The 20,911-nt window shown below is 36.7% G+C and overlaps 1 protein-coding gene across 1 annotated transcript in view; it reads right to left on the minus strand.

The window, feature by feature from the left end:
* Positions 1-12,156: 12,156 nt before the first annotated feature.
* Positions 12,157-20,911, minus strand: part of mtmr11 (myotubularin related protein 11) — a 37,147-nt gene continuing 28,392 nt past the window's right edge. Inside the window, exons 12-16 of the mRNA XM_073847565.1 lie at positions 19,855-20,027; positions 18,103-18,273; positions 15,748-15,963; positions 14,568-14,867; positions 12,157-12,580 (exon numbers count right to left, since the gene is read on the minus strand). Of these exons, the coding sequence (XP_073703666.1) occupies positions 12,161-12,580; positions 14,568-14,867; positions 15,748-15,963; positions 18,103-18,273; positions 19,855-20,027 (1,280 nt within the window). The 3' untranslated portion in view covers positions 12,157-12,160. The remainder of the gene's footprint in view (positions 12,581-14,567; positions 14,868-15,747; positions 15,964-18,102; positions 18,274-19,854; positions 20,028-20,911) is intronic.

A 20,911-nucleotide genomic window follows, 5' to 3' on the forward strand; every position in this document is an offset into this window, starting at 1 on the left:
AGCTGCTGCTCCCCGCCCCCTTTTCCAGAATAGAGACAGAGCGACACGCATCTGAAAACTACGCCCACCGGAGGGAAAAACAATCCAACGCTCTCCTCTGACTTTGTATTGCGGGAAGCGGACTCCTTGTCATTTCTGACTTATAACAAAAAGTATAACAATATCTAAAAGCTGCTATGAGACAAGGTGTACAGTAAACAAGCTAAAAAAACACATAACTATGTTTTTATAAGCTGTCGACCCAAAAAAATAAGTGTTTAAGGACATAAATAGTTGTAGATGTCAGGGTATTTCACGTTGGGCCATTCAGTTGGATCATTTCTCCAACAAAAAGAAGGTAAGGAAATGGTGCACTGATATAGACCAATAAAATTTAGTTTCTCAATATATCTCCTCCTTTCAGGGTGGTGAAATAATCTTTTGACATGGTTAAAAATAATAAATGTTTACTGTCGCCGTTAAATTTCCCTCCAGCGGGCATAGTTCTCAGAGTAATAAGACACGTTGCGCCTACTTTTGTGTTCTTAAACACTCGTTTTTTTTAGGTCGACAGCTTATAAAAACGTAGTTCTGTGTTTTTTTTAGCTTGTTTACTGTACACCTTGTCACATGGCAGCTTTTAGACATTGCTCTGATTTTTGTTATAAGTCAGAAATGACAAGTAGGCAGCTTCCCGCAATACAAAGTCAATGGAGAGCGTTGGTTTGTTTCCCCCCCCCCGGTGGGTGTGGCTTTCAGATTATGACGCGTGTTGCTCTGTCTCTATTCTGGAAATAGAGGTGGAGAGCAACAGCTCATTTGCATTTAAAAAGCCATGCACGAAAACTGTGTTTCTGTTTCCACTCAAAACAGACATTTTTAAAATTATATAATAAATGATCTGTGGGGAATTTTGAGCTGAGACTTCGTAGATGCATTCTGGGGACATCTAAGACTTATATATTGTAAACAGAATCATAATAGGTCTTATTTAAAGCAAATGTATCTTTAATTGGTATGTAATTACCAACAGTTTCCTAATACCCATGAAGAGATGCTTTGGTTACATTAGCTACTGGGATGCTGATTCAAGCATCATTTATAAAAGCTGTTGTTTTCAATACACCTCATATGAATCATAACACCATCTGCCTATAAAGATGGAACAAGAGCACCGCGAAACTGGAAAAATCTGGTTCCACATCATTTTGGGTTATTTATTTGATGTGATTGTCTCTTGTGGAATTACTAGGTATCTCCGATGAAACCTGCACTGCAAAACCTGTGCCTGTCAGACGTAGTTCCAGAAGTGCCAGTATTATCGGACATAATGGGCTAATGCAGTGCTTAGCAACAGGCAGTATGACGATGTGACTGGTTTTCAAATAAGGCTGCAAGTCTCCTACTGACAACAGGAGCATCTACTGATGTACAGGTTTCTGAAGTAGCTACTGTAATACACCTCAGTACCTCAACATCAAAACAACAGGCAACTAATTATTCATGCAAACCTAGAGCTCCTAAAATCTTACTGGTGCACATTATTCCATGTTCTTTAGAAGTGCCTAAAATTTTGCGAGCATGCAAAATACACAGTTTAATCAGGAACATTGTGTTTTATATGATTCCAGAAACCAAATCACCCATATGCTGCTACAACCTTACAGGGTAATCATCATCAAGCTGTAATACGCCATTAGTAGAGAACGACTAAATTATTTGTTCTATTTAATTTCTCGAAACCATGTCACAACAATGGATTAGTTCATTAATGCTAAATTACACCTCTCTGCCTCATGAGGATACGGCACCTTTCAGCTATACTAAAATAGAAAAACCTCCAGCTCCGGCAGATGCTTCTGACTCAACATCTTAATTTGTGCTGTGGGCTTCATTTGTGTCGCCGTTTCTAAAGAAAGAAGATGTACTAACTATTGTTAACTGCTCCCTGCAGACTGACTTTTAAGTGCCCTAAAAAATGCCACCAGGCTGGATTTTTCTGCTCTAAAGACATGCTCCAAAATGCACAGACTAGTAAAATGTCTTTGAAACCTCTTGGTTTTTTGGTTCCGGCCACTTTGGGGCTTGTTGGCACGAAACATCTTTAATGTTATTATCCTAATTTAGATCAGTCTGCTGATCAGCAAAATACAGCATGTCTAAATGAACACCTGTTAGGAAACAGACAGACCATATCAGAGCAGTTCCAGCTGTACAGGACGGCCCTCAACAATTAACCAGATGGAAGTCTGCATTTAGACATAGCATCTAACTGACACTACTACTGCTGCTATAAAATGAAGCAAAAAGGCATATCCTTTTAAAGTGGTGATAGAATGTTGAATTGTGAATTGTGTAGAATTGTGCAGTTAATTCTCAGAAAAGTTTTGAAATATCCGTCTTCCACATTGGTCCACATTGAACCAAACACTATCATAACATCTTACTTGATAATTCAGTATACTTTATTTTTGACAAAATATTGTAATGTTTTGGTAGTGACCACATCACATTACAGAATTTTAACCCACATACTAAAACCTTAAAACATACTAAAATACTAAAAAAATTGCATAACGGTAGTAAAAAAAAAAAAAAAAAAAAAAAAAAAAATTCCCCAAATAAAGAATTTTGTGTTCCCTTTTGTCACTACCAAAACAATGATGACATGTTTTGGTTGTGACTGTTATGGTAGGGACAATTTTATGAGATAACGCCCAAAAAAACAAAGATGTCACTACTGAAACTACTCTTTATGCATATTTTTTCCTTCTGGAGCATCAGTGAGTGTTTGAACCTTCTGTAATAGTTGCATATGAGTCTCTCAGTTGTTCTCAGTGTGAAAAGATGGATCTCAAAATCATACAGTCATTATTGGAAAGGGTTAAAATACACAAAAATTGGTAGTAACAGTAATGTTTTGGTAGTGACATCACATCACATTACAGAATTTTAACCCACATACTAAAACCTTAAAACATACTAAAATACTAAAAAATTGCATAACGGTACTAAAATATATATATATATATATATATATATATATATATATATATATACATATAAATTCCCCAAATAATGAATTTTGTGTTCCCTTTTTGTCACTACCGAAACAATGGTGACATGTTTTGGTTGTGACTGTTATGGTAGTGACAATTTTATGAGATAACGCCCAAAAAACAAAGATGTCACTACCGAAACTTCACCAAATGTTTCAGTCCTGAATGTTTCGGTTGTGACATTTTAGATACTTTTGAAGATGCTAATCAGCACATGGTTAGCTAGCACAGTTCTGAACAGTTGTACACATACAGTTGAAGTCAAAAGTTTACATACACCTTGCAGAATCTGCAAATGTTAATTATTTGACCAAAATAAGAGGGATCATACAAAATGCATGTTATTTTTTTTATTTAGTACTGACCTGAATAAGATATTTCACATAAAAGAGTCCACAAGAGAAAATAATATTTAAATAAATTTATAAAAAATGACCTTTTTCAAAAGTTTACACACACCTGATTTTTAATACTGTGTTGATACCTGAATGATCCACAGCTGTGTTTTTGTTGTTTGTTTAGCGATAGTTGTTCATGAGTCCCTTGTTTGTCCTGAACAGTTAAACTGCCTGCTGTTCTGCAGAAAAATCCTTCAGGTTCCACAAATTCTTTGGCTTTTCAGCATTTTTGTGTAACCCTATCCAACAATGACTGTTTGATTTTGAGATCCATCTTTTCACATGAGAACAACTGAGGGACTCATATGCAACAATTACAAACAGTCACTGATGCATCATAAGGAAACACAATGCATTAAGGTTTACACCACTTGCTCTTAATGCATTGTGTTTCCTTCTAAAGCATCAGTGAGCATTTGAACCTTCTGTAATAGCTGCATATGAGTCCCTCAGTTGTCCTCAGTGTGAAAAGATGGATCTCAAAAGCATACAGTCATTGTTAAAAAAGGGTTTAAATGTTCAAAAATGCTAAAAAACAAAGAATTTGAAGGACCTGAAAGATTTTTCTGAAGAACAACAGGCAGTTTAACCATTCAGGACAAACAAGGGACTCGTGAACAACCATCACTAAAACAACAACAACAACAACACAGTATTAAGAAGTGTGTGTAAACTTTTTATAAATTCAACTATTATTTTTTTCTTGTGGACTATAAGTAAAAATATTTTATGTAAAATATCTTAATTAGGTCAGTACCAAATAAAAAAATAACATTTTGTATGATACATCTTATGTTAGTAAAATAATGAACATTTGGCAGATTCTGAAAGGTGTTTGTAAACTTTTGACATCAAATGTATAAAAACGAAACGCTATGGAATAACTTCCCAAAAAAGTGTGTTTAATTCGAAAAATGGTGTTCAGTAAAGTTACACACAGACTTTCAACACATTTACTTTAAAATGATAGGGCCTATACTGTAAGTGGGGCCAGTACTAAGTACTGAAATAGTTCATAATAACTGGACAAAGGTAGTTTGTGAATATCTAACCTGAATAGGTGCAAACCTGGAATAGGTAGCAGCAGCTACACTCCTACAAATAAAGGTGCTTCACGATGCCATAGAAGAACCTTTTTTGTCTAACTGGTTCTATAAAGAACCATTAACATCTTCATCATCTTTCTGTTTCACAAAAGGTTTGTGGTGAAAGAAGGTAAGAAAGAGATGGTTCTTTAAAGAACCTTTGACTGAATAGTTCTTTGTGGAATGAAAAATGGTTCTTCTGTGGCATCGCTGTAAAGAACCTTTTAAAGCACCTTTATTTTTAAGAGTGTACTTGATTACTTGCTAGCAGTAAATAATAAAGTGCCTAGTGGTAACATAAAAGACTGTGATAATGAAAAATAAATAGGCTACATAAAAACGACGCCATAATATTGAATAAAACGGCTTCCATAAAACATCTCTAAGTACCCATTGGTCAAGTTATGCTTTAACCCCTTAACTGTCACTGTCCCACCTGTGGGACGCTTGGCGCTCTTTTTTTCCGTTGTCCTTTTTCTCTATCAAATGTTTTAGTAACCATCATAAATTATATATCATTGGAAAGCTTAGAAGCTCAAGATTCATCCTGTGAAAACCATTTTGAAAACGGACATTGCATTACCATGGAAATGGTACTTTAAAATCGTTTGGCGGTCTCCTCCCCCTTAGCGGTGTCATATTACAAAATGCATTACAGTCTTTTAGAATCACAACTTTTTACAATCTTGACAAAAAACATATCATCGGAAAGGTCTGAGTCTCAGGATTGCATATCTGGTGGTTATTTTGTGATAGAATGAATTTTTTAAAGAAAAATTTAGACTTTTGTGACAGAAAAGTACATAAAAAAAATATATGGCATTTGTATGGCACCCGGTGGCTGTTTGTGGTATAACGCCTAAACAAACTTTCACAGGAACCTTATTTTTTTTCATATCAACTTCAAATTTGGAACATAACTTATTTAGATGTGAGGCTTCAATTTGATATCAAATTTAGAATAAAACCTGTTATGTAAAATACGTATTTTATATAAAATATAATAAAAAGTGTACAGTGCATTTTATTTACAGTAAATTTAAACTTCGATAATTTGTTAATACTTCATTTTTTTCAAAAAATTCCACTTCTGCAATAATCTGCTGATTGTCTTCTTTAAAAAGAGACCAACTTTAGATCTATATTCCAAAGTGTTCATGAATTACAACAATTTAAGTTTGGATAGTGCACTTTCATGTCTATTTAAAAAAATGGGGGTGACAGTTAAGGGGTTAATTACGTGTTTTGACTGAAACTTTCTGAAGACAGGATTCTGTGGAGACGCTGTTCACTAGAGAATCGCGTGCGCGCACCGCTCGCGTCGCGCGTGATGAGCAGATTTCCCTTTCTTTCTTTCGCTCAGTTTCTATCTGCCTCTCATTGACGATGACCATCGAGAGCAATCGCCTCCTATTGATTTAGCGAGCTGCTTCCCACCTCGAGAACGATAAACCGCCGATCGCGTCGTGAACTGCGTTTTAATGACCTATTTACTGGCCGCGCGTGGAGCTCTGGGTGTCTGGTCGCGCGCGTAAACATGTTTAAAAACTATGAGTCGTTTGCACGGATGTCACATCACTCCAGTCGCTTACCATGAGAGAACTGAACATGTGTTGGAAGATTATTGCGACGTTGAGCTTGGACTGTTTTAAAGGTTCTCCGTCTTCTTCGCACAGGTACGTCATGTTTCAATAACTGTGTCAGTGTTGCGCATTATTATCTGTGTGAAGATGTTCGCATGCATATGCAGGGTTCGTGTTGGCGGACTGAACAATGGCAGACTATAAATGGGTTGCTATGGCAATACCTGGTGCGAGCATCATCTTTACAGAGATTGTGCGATGTCGCTGTGAATTGCATGATGCATTACAAATCTAATGCATGGGTATAATCTGATATACAGCACAAAATAGATCAATAATGATGTCCTTTAATCATAGACTAAGATGGTTTGCTCATCTAGCCTAGTCTTCTAGCTTAAACTAGGAACTGTTATTGCAGGCTGAATTTGTGATGTAGTATTTGGTTAAGGTAAGATTCATCCCAGGGTCACTACAGGTTATGCAACACTACCTTCCTTTGTGAGCATGTCATATTTCTCATTAATGGAGGGGAGGGAGTCAGCTCTCAGATTCTATGTGGTCCAGATGTGTCTCCTGAAAAAAAAAAAATAGATGTAAATGAGATAAAAAACAGTATGTGTATTGCATTTTATGTGAACATCAAATAACAATAATTTGGTCGTATAAATATATTGGAGTGCTTGTGATTTTAAAAATAAAGAAATTATCATTTTTTTTTCCAGATTTAAATTGGAATTTGCTTGCCATTTGTCACTTTGGTCTGTGATTATATATTGAAAACACTAGTTTAGGGGAAAAAAAGGGAATTTCAATCAATCAGCATTACATTTGATTTGAAAATTTTTAAATTAAGATTAAAGAACAAAGAGCTTCAAATAAATATTTATTCCAGACTTAAATCACAATTTGAATTAAAAAAATTCCATCAATGTTAAAAGATTTGAAAACTTAAAATGAAAGAATATAGAATGTTTAAATTGTAAAAATAAAATTGGTTTATTGAAATTTATTTAAAATTAGAAGTTAAATGCCATATTTTCAGTGTGGTCTGTTCTTGATAAGAAATATTTGATTTTATATATATATATATATTTACAATATAAATACAGTTTATATTGTTGACAGTTGAGGTCAAAGATTTACATACACCTTGCAGAATCTGCAAAATTAATTATTTTTACCAAAATAGTAGGGATCATACAAAATGCATGTTATTTTTTTATTTAGTACTGACCTGAATAAGATATTTCACATAAAAGATGTATGATTTTGAGATCCATCTTTTCACACCGAGGACAACTGAGGGTCTCATATGCAACTATTACAGAAGGTTCAAACGATCACTGCATACGGAAACACGATCCATTAAGAGAATTTGAAAAACAGAGTAAATGCAACTTATTTTGTCTGCTGAGAAACATGTAAGCATCTTCTGAAGTGCAGTAGTAAACGGAAAAAAAAGATATTTAGGCAAAATAAGAAAAACGTAGACATCTTCATTCTGTTCAAAAGTTTTCACCCCCAGCTCTTTATGCATCATTTTTCTTTCTGCAGCATCAGTGAGTGTTTGAACCTTCTGTAATAGTTGCATATGAGTCTCTCATTTGCCTTCAGTGTGAACAGAATGATCTCAAAATCATACAGTCACTGTTGGAAGGGGTTAAAATACACAAAAATGCTGAAAAACCAAATAATTTGTGGGACCTGAAAGATTTTTCTGAAGAACAGCGGGCAGTTTAACTGTTCAGGACCAACAAGAGACTCATTAACAACTATCACTAAAAAAAACAAAACAAAACAAAAAAAACAGCTGTGGATCGTTCAGGTAACAACACAGTATTAAGAATCAAGTGTATGTAAACTATTGAACGGGGTCATTTTTATAAATTTAACTATTTTTATAAATGTAACTATATTATTACATATAGACTATATGTAAACATCTTTTGTGAAATATCTTATTCAGGTCAGTACTAAAAAAAACAAAAACACATGCATTTTGTACATTTTGCAGATTCTGCAAGTTGTATATAAACTTTCGACCTCAACTGTATATAACAAATTAAAAAGCTAAGCTATACATTATGTGCATTTTCCGTTTCAGTTCACCAGCGATACAGACAAGCAATTGTAATCCTAAAGATATCTCATCTTATTTTTCCTTTCCTCATGGTCCTGCAGGTCGTCCACAAAGCTAGGCTCGAGTCAGGCCGCCAGCATGGAGAGCAGTTCTCTGACCGGTAGTCTGTCTCTGAACTCTGATGTTCCTCACTGCCAGTGCTGCATCTCTTACGAGTCCCGGCTGAAGCGTCTCTCCTGCGGCCACATCTACTGCGACCCCTGCTCCGATCAGATCGTCAACTTGGCTTTTGAGGACATAGAAGGTCTGGCCGAATATCCCTGCCCAATGTGCAAAACCCTCCGTCACCTGGGAGGCTTCGCTTCGGCTCATAGCTACCAAGCCATGACTCACTGTTCGCCCTTCGGAAGTCAAAAGCAGCAGCTAGTTGAAGAGAAAGGAGGCCTGTGGGAATGATTCTGTGCCATTTAAAGTAATAGCTCACCCAAAAATGACACCCTCAGGCCATCCAAGATGTAAATGGGTTTGTTTCTTCATCAGAACAGATGTGGAGAAAGTTAGAATTGCATATCTTGCTCCCCAGCGGATCCTCTGTGGTGAATGGGTGCCATCAGAATGAGTCCTAACAGCTGATAAAAACATCACAGTGATGCACGAATATTCCACACGAATCCAGTCCACCAATTAACATCTTGTGAAGCAAAAAGCTGCATGTTTGTAAGAAACAAATCCATCATTAAGATGTTTTTAACTTCTCAAACCATCACTTCAGGCTGCAATACAAGTCCGTAATAACGCTTCCTCCAGTGAAAAGGCCATCTCCTGTTGTCTTCTCACATTAAAATCCACTGGTTTAGAGCAGTTTTGGACTATTTTTGCTTGTAAACAGTGTGCATATTTCTCTCCTGATTTAGACAAGATGACTTTTTCACTAGAGAAAGCGATGTTATGTATAGAGGATTGGAACTGGAAGCAAAGGTTTGAAGTTGAAAAATCTCTTCATGATGGATTTGTTTCTTAAAAACATGCAGTTTTTAATTTCACAAGATGATAATTGATGGACAACTTGTGGATTATTGTGTTTTTATCAGCTGTTTGGACTCTCATTCTGACGGCACCCATTCACCGCAGAGGATGAAATGCTAAATTTCTCCAAATCTATTCAGATGAAGATAAAAACTGACCTATATATTTTCAATGGCCTGAGGGTGAATACATTTTAAGCAAATGTTTATTTTTGGGTGTATTACTCCTGCAGTGGTTCTCAACTGGATTTGTTTTAGGACCCAGATTTGACATCTTTCCTTATAAAGTTTATAAGCTTACTACTCTAACTACACAGAATTACCTGAACCGATCCATCGCTCATTTTCAGGTCGTGTCCCACCAGTTGAAATCCACTGCGATAGTGTGACTGAGCTTCGTGTCATGATTCAATATTCTGAATCTATTATCTGTAAAATGAGAATACAATGTTAAATGAGACCTGCATCGTAAGTGAATCATTTAATAGGTTTCATATGCTCTCCAGTGCCATAATTGAGAAAAAGTAAGTTGATTCTAAGAGCATTTTACTTTGTTAATGATGGAAGTGATTTAAGCTACTGGCTTTCATAGTTTTGTTGTATTTTGTGTTTTTAATGCCAGATTATGATACACTGTAGTTAAACTTACCTGAGTGTGTTTTTATTTTTATAATAAGTGCTGTTGGTGTAAACTTTTATTTATAAAGTAATTTACAATTCATGATCTTTAAATGTTGTAATGCTTCTTGTAAAGTGCTCATGTTGTAAATATTTATATATTTTGATAAGATTCAAGTATGTCAAAACTACCAGGCTCATTTGTCATATATTTTTAATAAGCCAGACTAACCAATGTTAAGAAAACCATCAAACAGTTGTATCTAGGAACTATAAGATGTATTTATTTATCTAAAATGTGCCAATAAAGGTTGTTATAAAAGAATAAGGAATGAAAAAACAACAACATGAGAACAGGTCATGATTCGTCCCTGTGGCAGATGCAAGGATAAAATTACATAACAACCGAAATCTGACATCAGTTTTAAGGCACAAGCATTGGGTCATTTCATGAAATGCAAGCAATTCTTGTGCCATTCTGCTTACATTCAGTCTTGTGAAATATGTTGATGCAAGATATTTCAAGTCCATTTCTCCTGCTGAAACTCTTAAATCTTCCCACACTGATATCTGAGTGAAACAGTACCTAATGTTAATGTTTCCAGCACCTTTTTTTCCCCTTAGGGGAAATAAAAGTAGGACACAAACCTCTGGAGCTACTCTCTCTCTCAATTTTGGAACATCACTGTTGTCAGACATTTGTGGCGTAACGTTTTTTGAGGAAAAATGTCTCACACGGACAGATCTGAAGCTTGTCTTGTAACCCACATCACTAAGGAGCTTCAGAGCTTTCCATCAAACCTAAAAAGAAACAGTTTACCTAAAAAAAATGAGAACGGTCACATTTGCTGTTATTTTTTTTCTTAGAAAATGAATTTTCAAGAGAAGAAGAACAGCACTGAGATGCCAGTTTTCATTTTTGGGTCAACTATTAACAGAATGAATATTTCTGAACACTGTTATTTGTAGAAAATCTGTCAATCTTACCAAAGAAATCATGCAAATAATCCACAGGAAATGAAAACACATGATGAAGGAAGTCCTGGAACTCCACAGTGATTGAAAACGGAGAGAATGCAGAAGATAAAAATATAAAAATGAGCATATAAAATGTTCCTCAGCATGAGTGCTACTTTTTGTCCTTCCTTATACACAATTTGAGTTCAGTCTCATCGCAAAATGATTTTAAAAACACATCACCGTGCGTGCATTCGTGATGAAGTAACACTTACACATCCACTTGAACGGCAAAGGCAGCATATAAATAACTGTAATATCACTAATGTTGTATCTACTCTCGTTTCTCTTCTGTTTTTGCATTAATACTTAATAAAATACAAAAATGCATAACACACGACAGTATTGTGCCGTTGCTTGTAAATATTGAGAATATTTGCATCCAACACGGAGGCTGAGGATTATTTGTGTCCATCTTGTGGCCGTTCAGGGAACTGCAACCTCCCTAGTTATATTATTAGCCTGATAGCAGCCATTTTCCCGCCTTTTTGGTTGAGGGAAACACAAATCGCTATTTTAATTGCCTACCGTACCATGAACTAATGCTACATGCACAAACTACTTAAAGCTAAAACTGTTTCTTGACCAACACATAAGTTATCAAATCAATATTTTGGCATGAACCTCATATAACATTTCACATGCAGACATTTACTATCACTCTCTGCTTCACTACAGTTTCTATTTTTATTTAAAGGAGTAGTAAATTATGTTATTTAGTCACACTCATGTCATCCCAAAACTGTTTTTCTTTTTTCGTCCAATGTAAAAAAAAAAGACAGTGCAATTTACAAGATTTTAAGCTTCAATATGATTCATTTCGATTGATTCAATCGATCTAATCAAATGATTCACTGAAAAGATTAATCTCAAAAGATTCATTAATTAACAAATCGCATACTGCTACTTTTAAAAGATCATCCAGGGCAGATTTCATAGTTTTCAATGAATAATGATTAAAATTTTGTTTTCACACAAAAACATGACTTTAGAAGTACATTTGAAACAACATGAGAATGAATAAATAAGATTATTTTTAGTGAACTACTCCCTTAGTGAACTAGACCATGTATTTAAATTATCTTAAAAACACAGGAAGAATTTGATGTTGTAAATTGTTGACAATTTTTTGCTAGCCTGTTTTTTGCTAAACTTTAGTTTACATAGCTGCTTATACAAAAAAAGCCCATGTCAACCTGTGCTTTTTCAAATGCACGTAGATTTCCACGTTTCTAGAGGAGTTTCTACTTTGTACCGTATTGTATTGTTTCAGTAACACAAACACCAGAGGTGACCGTTTCTTCCCTTCCTACTGATCAGTGTGAGTTTCCGGCCCGTTTTTGAGGTTTGGCACCAGGGGAGGGAATGTAACGGTGCCCTGATTGCGGCTCTTGGTGGCCGAACAGAAACGTGTGCTTGCCGTTATTTCTCTGAGCAGGTCTGGGCGGGTCGGATGCGGTCCGCTGGGCTCTGGGAGGGACGGAGGAGTGGGCCGCACCTCGGCTGGATGGCGGCAGCTGTTGTTGAGATGTTCTAGCGGAAGAGGAGAAGAGGAAGGTCCCATTGTTGGCGTTCTGGTTGAGGTTGGACTCCAGCCGGCGTGGCTCCTGTCGTTTAGTCTGGTTCTCGGGGCGTCTGTGAGAAGCCTGAGCTAGTTTCTCTCGGAGATGCTGCACTTCCCAGGCCAGCTGATCTAATGGATGCTGACTGCAGGAAGACGTGGGGTGTGAGAAAGCCTACAGGAAGTGGAGTAAGAGACGGATGTTATAAAATTAACTTGTTGATTACAAGCCATCAACAACTTGAGGATGTTAAATATCCATCCATCCATTCATACTTTTCATCTGTTTAACCATTTATCTGTTCAGCAATCCATCTATCTGCGCTTCCATCTTTTTAGCTGTCTATATCCACCCATACATCTGTTTAACCATCCACCTGTCTGTCCGTCCATCCATCCATCCATCTATGCATCCATCTATTTAGCAGTCTATCTATCCTTCTATCCATCTATCCATCCATACATATATCCATCTATCTGTTCAACCATGAATCCATCTGTCCAGCTATCCATTCACCCATACATACATACATTTATCTGCTTAGCCATCCATTCATCATATCTTTTATCCATCCATCCATACATACATCTATCCGTTCAGCAATCCATCCGCCCATCCATACATCTGTTCAGCCAACCATCCACCCATCCATCTGTTCAGCCATCTATTTGTCCATCCACGCAAACATACAAACATATATTCATCAATTTGTTCAGCCATCCATCTGTCTGTCCATCTATCTATCCATCCATCCATCCATCTGTTTAGCCATCCAGCCATCCTTTGGTTCAGCCATTCATCCATCCATCTGTTCAGCCATCCATCCGCTCATCCGTCCATCCATCCTTGCATCTATCTGTTCAGCCATCCATCCACCCATCCGTTCAGCCATCCATCTATCCATTTGTCTGTCCATCCATCCATCCATCCATCCATCCATCCATCCATCCAAACATATATTCATCTTTTTGTTCAGCCACCCGTCTGTCCATCTATCTATCCAGCCATCAATCTGTTCAGCCATCCTTTGGTTCAGCCATTTCACCATCCATCCATCAGTCCATCTATTCATCTATCCATACATACATCCATCTGTTTAGCCATTCATTCGTCTGTCCATCCATCTATCCATCCATTCATCCATCTATTTGTTCAGCTATCCATCCTTCTGTCCATCTATCCATCCATCTATTTATCCATTCATCCATCTGTCAGTCCATATATCCATCTATCTGTTCAGCCATCCATGTTCGCCATCTTTCCACCCAATAGTCCATCTATCTATCTATCCATCTATTCATACATATATCCATCTATCTGTTCAGCCATCCATTCATCGTCCATCTATCATCCATCCATATATCTGTTCAGCATCCATCCATCCATCTATTCTTCTATCTATTCATTCGTTTATCCATCCATATATATATATACTGCCAGTCAAAAGTTTGGACACACTTCCCCATTCTCATTAATACATACTTTTATCTGTTCAGCCAATCATCTGTCTGTCTGTCATTCATCCACCTATTCATCTATATATTCTTTCATCCATCCATTTGTTCATCCATCCATCCATCCATCCATTTTCATCCATCCATCTGTTCATCATTCATCTATCTGTCAGTCCATATATCCATCTATCTTTTCAGCCATCCATCCATCCGTCCATCCGTCCATCCATCCGTCTATTTATTCATCCATCCATCCATCTGTTCAGACACCCATCTGTCCGTCTATCTATCCATCCATTCATCCACCCATACATATATCCATCTATCTTTTCAGCATCTATTCATCTATCCATTATTTAATCCATCCATCTATCTGTTCAGCCATTCATCCATCCATACACCCTTCTGTTTAGCCACCCAACAGTCCATCCTTCTATCCATCCATACATTCATCTATCCGTCTGTCCATCCATCTATATATCCATCCATCCATACATCCATATATCCATTTATCTTCTTATCTAGAGCCACAGTGACTTATAGAGTACATACAACGTAAATACTTTGCACTAATTCACCCTCAAAGTGATTATTTTTGTCTCTTAAACTTGGGATGAAAACACAGCTTTGCAAATTGTTTTCACTGTATTTTAATTACTCACATACATTAAATTTGCAGAATCTATCTGACAACTATCACAGTGTACCTGAGCATGTAGTGCGCCCCGTAAATAGCAGCCCCTCCACACTCTGACACAGGGTCCCAAGAGCAAGGGCAGCAGGGGCTCGTATGGGTCGTGGAGGGTTGAGGGGCTCTCCGAGGGTTCAGAGAGCGAACATGCTCTGATGAGACGCTCCAGTCCAGACAGACTCTCCGAGGAAGGAGCCCTGCGGTGGCTCTTCCAATAAGAGCCAGAGTTTCCACTCCTCCAGGGGAGCAGGTTGGAAGGATGGGAGAACGTGCTACGGGACAACAGGAACACGGAGCCTGGCAGTCCGTCATTGTGCTGAGAGAGACAATAAACAGCATTAACACTTTTTAACAGGCTAATGAAGCAGTACAGTCAGTTGACAGCCCAATTAGAATAATGACCTAATTTTGGCACAGGTTTATAAGTTGGCCTCGTTTTTAAAGAACCTCCCTTTTGATTTCCAGCCATCTAGGGCAGCCCAGAAAACATGAATCAATGATCGTTAACTTGACACAAGCAATGCCTGTTAGCTTATAATTCATTTCTCTGTCCTGTACTATCAATTCCCTACTCAATATTGTTCCTCTCTGTAAGGGAATGAGGAAATTAATAGCCATATCTGATGCTTTTACAGTGCAGTTATTACAGGGACGATCCCTCTGGATAAACCAGAGATTAAAAGAATTCCTTATGAAAAAAAGAAAACACTCATCGTTTTCTCACTTTTATGTCATTCTGACCCTGTTTTATTGTCTATTAATACTTGGATGGTGACTTATACACCACTTATACATGGTGACATGGATACACTTATACAAAGTTTGAGGTCAGTTAGATTTTTTTATGCTTTTAAAAGAAGTTTCTTACGGTCACCAAGGCTGCATTTATCTGTTAAAAATACAGAACAAAACTGTAATATTGCATAAAATTATTTCCATTTAAAATAACTCTTTACTTTTTAAATACATTTTATAATGTAATTTATTCCTGTGATGCAAAGCTGAATTTCAGCATCATTACTCCAATCTTCGGTGTCGCATGATCCTTCAGAAATCATTCTAATATTCTGAAGATACATTTATTATTGGATAATAATAATTGTATCTTCGGAATATTAGAATGATTTGATGTTTTGTGAATGTGTCCTTGCTGAAATGTGAGCATTAGCATAGTCCTCAAGGCAGATCAGTCTTACCCAGCTGCGGTCCATGTTGGTGTTAAGGTTTCCGTTGAGAACGGGTGGAGGATAGACGGGCTGTGACACGGGTTGAGTAAAGCGGACTCGTCTCTGACTGCTGTACTGTAGGGCCCAGTCCCACACCGGGGGGAAAGGTGGGTCTACTGGCTCCTCTGGGGTGCCCATGGGCAACTCCCTCAGACCGTTCACTGGGGTGTAGCTCTGGGGAAGGTGCTATAGAGAAACAATTGAGTGCAATAGAGCATAGACTTCAGATCTGTTGTTTTGCTTGTAAAAGAATACATGAATCAACAAAACTTCAGCAGAATCTGCAAAATACCTTGCAGAATCTACAAAATGGTAATTATTTTAGCAAAATAAGAGGTATCAAACAAATGCATGGTATTTTTTTATTTAGTACTGACCTAAATAATATATTTCACATAAAAGACATTTACAATTAGTCCACAAGAGAAAATAATAGTTGTATATAATAGTTGTAGTTGTAAGTTGTAATAATAGTAATTTATAAAAATTACTTCAGTTTACATACACTTGATTCTTAATACTGTGTTGTTACCTGAATGATCCACAGTTGTGTTTTTTTGTTTAGTGATAGTTGATCATGAGTCCCTTGTTTGTCCTGAACAGTTAAACTAGCCAATCCTTCAGGTCCCATAGCATTTTTGTGTATTTGAACCCTTTTTTTTAACAGAGACTATCTAATTTTGAGATCCATCTTTTCACACTGAGGACAACTGAGGGACACATATACAACGATTACAGAAGGTTCAAACGCTCACTGGTGCTTCAGAAACATAATGCATTAAGAGCCGTGTTATAAACATTTGAACAGAATGAAGGTGTGTAAATTTTTCTTATTTTGCCTTAATATCATATTTTTTCCATTTAGTACTAGCCTTCAGAAGCTACAGAAGATACTTACATGTTCCCAGAAGACAAAGTAAAGTAACTTTACCCTGATCTTCAAATTCAAAAGGTTTTCATCCCCGGAACTTAATGCATCATTTTTCCTTCTGAGGCATTAATGAGTGTTACCACCTTCTATAATAGTTGCATACTAGTCCCTCAGTTGTCCTCAGTGTGAAAAGATGGATCTCAAAATCATACAGTCATTGTTAGAAAGGGTTCAAATACACAAAAATTCTGAAAAACCGAAACAACAATAAATAAAAAAATAACATGCATCTTGTATGATCCCTATTATTTTGGTCAAATAATTTTGCAGAGTCTACAAGGTGTAGCGTTAAATAGCTCTAATGTAGTTTGCAACTTTCTAATAGGGCTGCAACTAACGACTATTTTAATAGTCGACTAGTCACCGACTATTGAAACGATTAGTCGACTAATCGGATAATTATTCAATTTTTCTCAAATTTAGCATGAGATTGCTTTAATTATGTGGAAAATTATAGTAAATACAAGAAAGAAGGGGGTACTTCAATGAAAAATGCATATTTTATTGAACTTTGCTGCTGATAGGCCAATTCATACTAAAAGTAAATAAAAATGCCCTGTCTAAAACCATTTAGGCACAGTAATCGGTCAGTACAGACATAAATGCATAAATTAAGAAACTCTATAATCTTTTTAAAGGACAGGCACATTTGTTTTATAAGAAAAAATAAATTAAAATCAAGTAAACATTTTATTCCTGTAAACCAGGGGCAGGCACATCAGCAGCAATAATACCGTAAACAAACATGTATCCAAAACAAAACGTATTGGCTTCCATGTTATTTAAATCTTACCGAGGCCAGCCAAACTCTGTTTCATTCAACTGTCCGACGTGCTTTCTCTTTAAATGTTCGTGCATCACAGAGGTGCTGCCGTGATGCACAAGGACTGCTTTACAAACCATGCAGGTAATCTTTTTATTCGCCGTAGCAGGCTAAAATGCTCCCAAACTTTATGCCTGTTTCACACATACTCAGTCTGCAGTGCGTCTACAGTCCGTGTGCGTTACGTATGCGGTGCAGAAGCAGCACGGACTCGTTTTGCGCTCACACAGAACGCGTTTACAGTCCGTACATTGTGAACGTTGTAATCCGTTAACATGGGTGTGGAAAAAAAATACGCACTGCCGACGGAGTATGTGTGAAACGGGCGTGTTTTGGTACGCGCAGCTGCTGCATTCAGTGCATTGGACGCCGCCATTTCTGTATGTTATCGCTCAGCATAGAAGCTAATGCCTATGTGCGACTCTCGGCAGAGAGATGCCTCACTCGGTCGGAGAAAACATGTCTGGCGACAACATCGACAATGAAATTCATTGTCGACTATTTCTATTATCGATTTTTGTCGACAATGTCGACGAATCGTTGCAGCCCTACTTTCTAATGGTGTTTATACCTGTGAACGGCGACATCTCTCCCTTTGACTGTTGGCCAGGAAGCTGCTGAAGAGTGGAAGATGCACGCTGTCATGCAGAGTCAGCAGGTAGTCTTCAGTAAGCTGGAAGCGTGCGGGATACTGAGCCCACAGCTGCCAGACGCAGTCGAGAAACAGCAGGAACACAGGAGCCTGCCAGAGAGCAAGGTACATCACACAGCTCATTTAGAATTGGACTCTTACTGTGAATTCAAACTGAAATGAGGAAAATGTCCAGCTATAATCAACTAAAACAACTAATTTAGCCATCATAAGTGCACTCAAAACCTCACTTTTGGCAAAATCACATGCAAGCTTTGTGGATAAAGGAGTACCAGAATGCAATTTTCAATGGAATGCAAGATTTTTCATGCGAGGAAGATAAAACAGAAAAATCCAAACATCTGGTGTGCTGCACATTTTTTTTGCATAGTACACTATCATTAGCTTTGCAACATGATTCATCTGTTTGTTTATCTGTGGACATCATCAGTTTATCAGTGTTTCATGGTTATGATGTTTCATTTGGACTGATATTATAAAGGGAATGTAGGTCAGCAATGACAAAAGTGTTTGCTAAAAGAACAGATGAATTGTCTGGCATTGTCCAAAACCTAGTGATCTGCCTTGCTGTCTTGCTACACTCCTAAAAATAAAAGTTCTTTACTGGCATTGGTGGTTCCATGAAGAACCTTAAAACATCCATGGAAACTTTCAGATGCAGAAAAGGTTCTTTATAGTTGAATTCTTTAGATTTTTAAAATGTTCTTCAAAATGGTTCTTTTAAGAACTGTTCACTGAAAAGTTCTTTGGGGAATCAAAAATAGATTTATGGCATCACTGAAAAAACACCCTTTTGGAATCTTTATTTTTAAGGCGAGACACTGCAGGTGAATAGGGTAAAAAAAATGAACTAATAGTTATCACCTTACTTAACCAGTTAATTGATTACACTGATAATTGCAAACATTTTTTGTATAACAAGTTTTATTTTAAATGTTAGGTTTAAATACGCAAATGAGCCATTATTTAACGAAATGTGCTAATTTGCATACATTTCTAGTACAAAAACACTGGATAAAGATTTATTTTTTACCATTTTGGGGGAATAAAATGTATAAAATCAAATGATATATAAACACCTTCAGAATATAGACAGGAACAAAAATGTAAAGTTTGGTGTGTGTAAGTGTTACTGAAGTGGAGATTTATGGCCCAGTGAAGGATAAAAAAAAAAAAAAAAAATTCAGAAAACGGCCTTTAAAAATATGGACTGTAATTGAAATCTTTTCACACAAATAGATAAAGTGCTATAAAAGAAACTCTTAACATTGTCTTTTGGGTTTTTTCTTTCCACTAGTCTGAAAAAACACCCAAAATCTCAAACTTTACAGGTGCATGAAAAAACTGTGTTTTTGCCTGCAGTGTGTCCCCTTTAAGACAGCATATTAGAATGATTTCTGAAGGATCATGTGACACTGAAGTAATGATGCTAAAAATTCAGCTTTGATTACAGGAATAAATTACATTTTAAAATATATTAAAATAGAAAACAGTTATTTGTAAACTGTAAAATATTACTGTTTTATTTCAGTATGTATGATCAAATAAATGCAGCATTAGTGAGCATAAGAGTTTTTTTTTTAAATCATCCAAACTCCAAACATTTTGACCAGCATTTTATATGTATATGGGTTACATAACAGAACATTTTCCCACTTCTCTTTCTTTTACCTCTTCTTTATCGCTTTCTCTGTGGTAGTTGATCCGGCTGAGGAATTTGTGTCCGGCCGTGATCCATTCTTTCTGAACCAGGCCTTGAAATCCAGCCACGGTCCTGCAATGAGGGTCACACATCACCTGCACCAGACTGCAGACCACACAGTTCATGTCTCGGTCCTCCGGCTCTGAGGAAACGCAACACAATGCATCATCTGAGAATTTACAATACACTCCCGCTTTACACAGTAGATCAGTGGGTTTCATCGCCCTCTCGCGGTGCTTTCTCAGCATTTCTGCTCAGTGCACATGTGGCCAACAGGCTTTACAGTGATAGATGGGTGCGTCAGCCTCATCTGAGAAACTCATTCCTGAAGTTATTCACTGGTTGTCAAGATACACAGGAATATTGATGTATATGGCAGGGCAGCTGCGGGTTACGTGGAGGAAAACAAACGTTTTAGAAGATTGTAAAGTGGAATGAGAATTTAAAGAATTGAAGGGTACTGCCAGATGTCGCTGTTTGTTGGTTTATGGGTTTGGAAAAAAAATAAATAAATCACAACTGTGTGGTATGTTTAACTTCTGCTAAGAGTGTGTCATTAAAAAGAGATGAAATCCTATTGTTACAAACCAGTCTAATGTAGTCTGAAATATGATTTCTAAAGATTTTTACAAATGCACTTTCAAGTAGTATTTATACTGCATTTATTTGATCAAAAATAAACTATAATCAGTAATATTGTGAAATATTATTACAATTTAAAACAACTGTTTTTTATTTGAACTAATTTCAAAATGTAATTTATTCTTGTGATGAAAAGCCGAATTTTCAGCATCATTACTCCAGTCTTCAGTCACACGATCCATCAGAAATCATACTAATATATTGATTTGCTGCTCAAAAAACATTTATTATTATCAATGTTGAAACCAGTGTTGTTTCATATTTTTCTCTCTATTTTTTTGATTAACACAAGGTTCAAAACGAGGCATTAATTTAAAAATAGAAATCTTTTTGTAACATTATAAATGTCTTTACTGTCACTTTTGATTAATTTAATGCATCCTT

This window comes from Garra rufa, chromosome 9, assembly GCF_049309525.1.
Source record: "Garra rufa chromosome 9, GarRuf1.0, whole genome shotgun sequence".
Lineage (NCBI taxonomy): Eukaryota > Metazoa > Chordata > Actinopteri > Cypriniformes > Cyprinidae > Garra > Garra rufa.